This window comes from Chinchilla lanigera, unplaced genomic scaffold, assembly GCF_000276665.1.
Source record: "Chinchilla lanigera isolate Chin_1 unplaced genomic scaffold, ChiLan1.0 scaffold00094, whole genome shotgun sequence".
Taxonomy (NCBI): Eukaryota; Metazoa; Chordata; class Mammalia; order Rodentia; family Chinchillidae; genus Chinchilla; species Chinchilla lanigera.
The window spans coordinates 2,293,518-2,300,572 of NW_004955495.1; the positions used below are offsets into that span (position 1 = coordinate 2,293,518).

Below are 7,055 nucleotides of genomic sequence, written 5' to 3' on the forward strand. Positions count from 1 at the left end.
AGGCCAGCCTGAACTGCATAGCGAGACCCTGTCTCAAAAAGACAAAAAAATAAGTCATGGTAGAAAAACTTACATATAAATTTTTATATATATATATACATATGTATATACACACAAAAAAACTATACATAGTTTAAAATGCTGCACGCTTGTGGCTTCCTGAGCAGGATAGCTCTGTCGATGGCTAAGCTTATCAGCGCCTCCAACCCTGGGGGTGGCCTCGGCCTCCCGGTCCATCAGTCTCGGGCTGGGGTCCTACGAGCAGGCCACGTAGCTGGGGCTGAGAGGCCCGGGGCTGGGGACCAGACTGTTCTCATAGGAGTTGGAGTAGGTGTCGTCGCATGAGCCCCCCTGGGCTTCCTGGGAGCCCCCCAAGCTGTAATCAGTTGAGATGCCGGAGTCAGACACCACGAGGTACAGGTACTTCAGGTGGGGCGGGGTGGGGGGCGGCTCCGGGCGCAGTGCCCGCGGGCACAGGAGCTGGGAGCGGGCGTCCAGGATGGTGTACTCAAAGCTGGCGGCCAGGGCCGCCTCCGGCCCAGACTTCAAGGCCAAAGCAGAGGAGCAGGAGGACGCTTCTGAGCCTTGGTCCATGGCGACGATGTCCTCGCAGCCACCGGGCCCCGGGAGCCCCTCACTGTGCGGGCCCCGGGGCAGCAGCCACTTGTCCAGCACCAGATAGGAGTCCTGGGCGCGCGCTCTGCCCGCCAGCTGCAGCAGGGGCCCCTTGTCGTCTGCCCCTGGCTCCACTGCCTGGGTCACCCCCCAGCAGCGCTCGGAGAGGACTTCCAGGCGGGCAGGTGGGTCCTCCGGAAAGGGGGTGCAGGGGCTCCACCATAGACAGCCATCATGCTGCGACAGCCAGAGCTGGGGGGACAGCACCAGCCTGCTCACAGCCCTGGGCTTCCCCCACCAGAAGCAAGACGGTCCCAGCCCCCAGGGGACAACCAAGCCACCTACCTGGAAGTTACCCTTGTGGGTGGTGAAGAGGCCCTCGAACTCACTCTCGGGGCTCGGGATGCCAGGCCAGATCTTCTGCTTCAGAGTCCTGTTGACAGAAACCAGTGACACAACCCACTGGGAACTCACCAGTGCCCGCCCAGTGCCCGGTCACACAGGCACAAATGTAAGCATAGCCAGGCGTGGTGGCGCACGCCTGTAATCCCAGCACTCAGGAGGCTGAGGCAGGAGGATCATTGCGAGTCTGAGACCAGCCTGGGCTACAAAGTGAGCTCAAGGCTACCCTGAACTGCATAGGGAGACCCTGTCTCAAAAAAGACAAAAAACAAAAAAAAAAACAAATGTAAGCATCATGGAGGTGGAGGAGTCCATCATGGCTGGGGAGCAGGGGCTTTGCCTGGAGAATAGCAAGGCCCTCCAGAAGGGTAACCAGCACAGATTTTTTTCTGTGGGCACTGGGAATCGAACTCAGGAACTCATGCTTGCCAGGCAGGCACTGCACCACTGAGCTAAAGCCCAGGCCCCCAGAACAGGGTTTTGAAGGATGCATAGGAGTTCAATATCCACTGACTCATTCTTAGTCTAATGTTGGCCTGGGATTTGCACGGAGATCCATTAGGTCAGTTCCCTTGTCAGTCCGTCCCATGGTTCCGTGTATTCAGAGCAAAATCCAGGGCTAGGGGCATAGCTCAGAGGTAAAGCACATGCTTAGCACTCTCAAGGTCTTGTTTGACCTCCAGCACAAAACAAGCAAACAAAATCCAAATTCCTGCCCACATCCCTGCAGACCTCTGTCCTCTCCCTTGTGTCATCATCCACCACTTCCTCCTTACACACTGTTTTAGACCCAAGGCTCTTAGAGCTGCTTCAATGTCCCAAATTCATTTCCACCCCAGGGCCTTTGCACTTACTGTTTCTGCTCGCTGATTTTTACACAGCTATATCCTTCCCTCCTCCAGGCTTTTGCCCCAGGGTTGCTGTTTCCCACAGGCTTCCCCTGACTATCCCATCCCTTCTCATGTGTCTGTTTCTGTGACACCACTCTCATGATTTATAATCAACAGTCTCTCAGTTTCCTTGTTTGCTTAGCTTGTCTGTCTCCCTGACCTCACTCCGAGATCCACCAAGTCAGGGCCCTGTGGAGAGCGCCTAGCTTGTTCCCCACTCTCTTCCCAGGGCCTCGGCCATAGCTGGCACTCAGTATGTTCCAACCAAGTAAATGAACAGGGCCTGGAGAGACGAGCCCCCCTAGTGAACAAGGCCGGAAGGGTATTCCAGGCAGAAGGAGCTGTACTTGAAAAGGCATGGGTCGCCCTGGGTGAGCTGACAAAGTTGGTGGCACTGGGAAAAAGGGTGACCCAGGAAGCGGCAGCCGCTGGGGAGACTGGAAAAACGGGCGAAAGCCCCCAAGCTCGGCTCATCGCCGTGTGACTTGGGCAAGCGCCTGCGCCCCGAGCTTCCCTGGGGTCCCCCAAGGGAACAGGGCGGGTCTGGGCCCGGCGCCCGGAGGGGGCTCACCGGCGGTGGGACAGCAGGGCGAGCACGGCCAGCAGCAGCAGGATGAGCACGAGGATCAGGGACAGCGTCAGGATGAGGGGGTCCAGGTCTGGGGGGCGGCAGGAGGTCAGGTCGCGGGCGTTCGCCAGGTGTCTGGCCCAGCTCCTCCTACATCCCCTCGAGGGCCTCACCGCTAGCTGTCAGCAGCGACACGGGCTCTGACCAGGCGCTCCAGAAGCCACTGAAGCTGGGCTCGGCCATCCGCGCGCGAACCGCGAAGGTGTAGCGCGTGGAGCCACGCAGGTTGCTGAGCGCACACTCGGTGCGGCCCTCCAGGATCTCCACCTGGGGGCGGGGTCCACGAGAGAGGCGGGGCGGTCAGGGGATTTTTCCCCGCCCCCCAGGGATCCAGCCAATCAGGGAGAGGAAGGGCAGCACAGGCAGCCAGTGACAGTAGGGGGCGGGACCCAAGAAAGCTCAAGGCCAATCAGAGCAAGGACTTCATTAGCAAAGGGCGGGACCTGGGCTATATAAGGATGGGCCAGAAGACGCGGAGGCAGTGGGGTTCCGTAGTCAGGGATTGGAGGGTGAGGCGGTGGGCGTCCAGGCGCATTGGAGTCGCATGGACAAATCGGACTTGCCCGGGGTGTGGAGACGTCTCGGGCACCAAGGAAATGGGATGTGGGGTATCAGAGTTAGGGCTCTGGGGAAGGGATTGCAGGGGCGGCCCTCACTCTCTGCGCTCCCCCTGCGCTGCTGCCGGCAGAGACGTCCACCTCGTAGCGAATGTGGCTGGTCATGGGTGCCCCAGGCGGCGGGAACCATCGAAGCAGCACCTGGCCGCCCTCCTCGGCCCGCCGCGCTTGCAGCCCCGCGGGGGCGTCCAGCAGCACTGCAGATGGAGCCGGGTCAGGCTCGCCGAGATCGGGGCCCCCCAAGCCACCTCCGCGAGCACGGGCGCTCACCCACTTCGTTGATGTGGATGACCCGCTGATACCGTGCGGAGCGGGAGGAGGCCTCCGTGACGCGCAGCTCCAGGGGCACGAAGCTCGATGTGTCGGCCGTGGGCAGCGAGCACCAGAAGCGCACGGCGCCCAGGGCGGTGGGCGCCTGGTGCAGGTCACAGGGCTTCCAAGGCTCGCCCCTGTAGCACAGGGGCCGGAAAGGAAAGGGAGCACGTTGATGGCGGGGTTGGGGGCTCAGGAGTTTGCGCAACCCCGACCGTGTGAGTTTTTGTTTTGTTTGAGACGGGGTCTCGCTACATAGTCCAGGCTGGCCTTGAGCGCACTATGTAGCCCAGGCTGGCCTCAACTCGCCGCGATCCTCCTGCTTCAGCCTCCTCGATGCTGGGATTACAGGCGCTGGGATTACAGGCGAGTGTGCCACTGCGCCCCGCCTTGGGGGCGTTTGATTACACCACGAGAGGGCGTCCCAGCTCCAGTTAGTGACACCGGAGCCCAAAACTGAAGGGAGACTGTCAGAACCTTGATGTTTGGGGTCGCCTCCCAGAGGCGATCAAGAAGTATTCCAGCCCCAGCCACTAGGGGGTACGCCAGTCCCGACCCTAGGGGCTTCCTACCGCCGGAAGCGCCACCCAGACCCTAGGCCCTAGGGGACATCTCAGGCTGCGAGCCCCGGGGACCCCCACCCCACAGGACGCCGGCCTCCGCGCGACTCACTCGAACTGGTAGGAGAAGCTGTAGTTGCTGGAGGTGAGCCCGGAGCTTGCGGCTTCCTCCCAGAAACACACCAAGTCCTCCAGCCGCTCGGTGAAGCAGAGAAGCTCTTGGGGCCCGCGGGCCACCAGCAGCGCCGCTGGGAGGTGGCCGCGGGAGGAGGGGGTCAGGGCAGCCGGCCCTGCGCTCTGCCCCAGCCCCCTTGCCCTCCCTCCCGCTGCCTGTGGGGACCCGATAAGAAAAAAGCCCCGCCCCGCCCTCTTCCCCGCAGCGCCCTGGAGGGTGTGCAGAGGGGGTGCCGTCCATTAACAAGCTCAAGTTGCTTGCCTCAGTTTCCCCCCTCGCCCGCGCACGCCCACCCACCCACCCCGCGCGGGCTGAGCTGCACGCAGCTTTGGAGACCTGGGGCCCCGCCGCGCGCCCCGCCTCGGACAGCCCAGGACGCCCCCGCGGGTGGGTGCGGACAGGCGGCCCCTATCGGCCCCCGCAGGCTCCCGGCCGCCCGATAGCTCCAACCGTGTCCCCCGCCCGCTTCCTCCCGCCGGCGGGACCGGGGGCGAGTGCCAGGCGCACAGGCCGTGTTTACAGGCAGCCGGGCACCAAGCCCCTCCGGCCCGGCTCTATCCCGTCCCCCACTGCATGGCCCGCTGGGTCGCCGGGGACTCAGACTTCGGGGAGACGACCCGCTAGCACCCGGTCCCTTTACCAGGAAGCAAGCCCGAGACTCTCTGAAAAGATGCAGCAAGGACCCTAGGTCCCTCTCTGCCTTCTCCCATTCCAGCGACTCAGACTCCAGTTCCTTAGGGCTCGGTTTAGGGGTTCAGCTCGGCCCCTCAAGACCCAGCGTTGAGGTTCAAAAGCCGGTGTGGACCCAGACGGGCAGTCCAGGCCCAACACTGCCCCCACCCGGGGGACATAGTGTGGCGGCCCCCACACACATCGATCCTTACCTTTGCTCTCAAATTTGGGGTCCGTGGAGTTAGGTGGGGGCGCCCAGGCTGCCCCAGCCAGCAGGAGACAGAGGGGGCCAACTCGGGGCCAGAGGGGCGCCCCGAGGTGGTCCATGATGCCGCCCCCGCCCCAGGGGAACCCAGGGCTCCTGCCCCCGGTCCCCCTCCCCTGGCAAAGGGCACAGCTGGGTCAGCAGCTGCCTCCGCCGCCGGACACAGCTGACCAGGCCCTTCCCGGCCAGGAGCCTCCAGCGGCCCCTCCCCGAGGGGCGTGGCCTGCAGCAGCCCTGGCTGAGATAAGGGCCCCAGGGAGGGGGCGGGGTGCTCCCGGGCCCAGAGGCCCCCAGGTGGCTGGGAGCAGATCCACTTGTAGCTTCCGAAGCAACATACTTTTTTTTTTTTTTTTTTCTCTGTGACCCTGGATGTGTGTCCTTCCTTATCAGAGTCAGTCATCTCATCTGTAAAATCTCGCCCGGTGCACAGCAAGCATTTCAGAAATGTAAGCTACTGATAATATCCCGCTAATCAGCATCTCTCTCCAGTCAGGAAATAAAATAATAAACACAGACTGTTTCAAAGTCACAAAAGATGTTAACTGTTTTGCACGGTGCCCGGCCAGGCTACTGGGTGATGGAAAGGTAGAGTGAATGCTTAAATTAAGAAAGAAATGACTGGCCGGGCGTGGTGACTTCTGCCCGTAGTCCCAGCACTCGGGAGGCTGAGGCAGGAGGATTCATTGTGAGTTCAAGACCACCCTGGGCAGGGGTCTGGGGATTTAGCTCAGCGGCACAGTGCCTGCCTGGCAAGCACAAGGTTGTGAGTCCGATTCCCGGTACTGGAAAAAAACAAAAAAAAGATCACCCTGGGCTACAAAGTGAGCTCAAGGCCAGCCTGAACAGCATAGTGAGACCCTGTCTCAAAAAGAAAAAAAAAAAAAAAATTTTCCCGAAAAGATAAAAAGATGAGATTACAGGCTCTTCCTCTTCCTGTGAACAGCCTGAGGTGAACTGTGAAAATGGTTCGCTGCTCTGTTGACCCAGAAAATCCCCCCAAATCAGGCAAATCAAGAGGCTCAAATGTTCGTGTTCACTTTAAAAACATCCATGAAACTGCCCAGGCCATCCAGGGCCTGCGTATCCGAAAGGCCACCAAGGATCTGAAGGATGTCACATCACAGAAGCAGTGTGTGTCCTTCTAGCGGTACAGTGCTGGGGTGGCGGGTGTGCCCAGGCCCAAAAAGTGCTGGATACTTGCTGCACATGCTTAACAATTCAGAGAGCAATGCTGAATTTAAGGGTTTAGATGTAGATCCTCGGGTCATTGAACAGAGCCAGGTGAACAAAGCACCCAGCATGCGCCGCCCCTGTACTTAACCAGTGTTCCCACCCATGAGCTCCCCGCCGCATGAGACGACCCTCACTGAAGAGGAATAAATTGTTCCTGAACCAGAGGAGGAACTTGCAGAGAAGGAAAAAAAAAAAAAGATAACCCAGGAGAAACTGAAGAAACAGAAACTTACGGCACAGGAATAAATTTAAGTAGAAAATAAATGCCAATAAAAGTAAAAATAGAAAAATAAATGAGGTTACAGTGAAAGGCTCACTGCCAGAAACAGTGGGATACCTGTGTTCAAACTGAGGGGAAGTATTGTATTTTGAGTGAGGTTAATGACCGTAGTTTACTGTAACATTTTGAAATTTAAACATTCACCATGTTTTTGATCTTTTTTTTTTTTTTTTGGTACTGGAAATCGAACTCAGGACCTTGCAGGTCCTGACATGCTTGCCAGGCAGGTGCTTGTGCCACTGAGCTATATCCCCAGCCCTTGATCAAATCTTTATGGCAATTTCTGTCAAAGAAAAACATGGCCATGTGTCCTTATCCACGTTATTCACCAGCTCTGGCTCCATTTCAGTTCTGGCTCTTCCCCAAAATCAAAATGATCAGGAAAGGGAGGAATTCTGTTTTTTTT

General features: G+C 58.9%; 1 protein-coding gene across 1 annotated transcript; it reads right to left on the bottom strand.

Annotated features, from left to right (window-relative positions):
- Positions 1–69: 69 nt before the first annotated feature.
- Positions 70–5,785, bottom strand: Epor (erythropoietin receptor). The gene is made up of 8 exons (XM_005405664.2): positions 5,084–5,785; positions 4,137–4,272; positions 3,423–3,601; positions 3,192–3,349; positions 2,649–2,802; positions 2,479–2,566; positions 961–1,048; positions 70–867 (listed from the first exon to the last, which is right to left on the bottom strand). The coding sequence occupies exons 1-8, from the start codon at positions 5,196–5,198 to the stop codon at positions 256–258; spliced, it is 1,530 nt and encodes a 509-aa protein (XP_005405721.1). The 5' UTR covers positions 5,199–5,785; the 3' UTR covers positions 70–255.
- Positions 5,786–7,055: the final 1,270 nt, after the last annotated feature.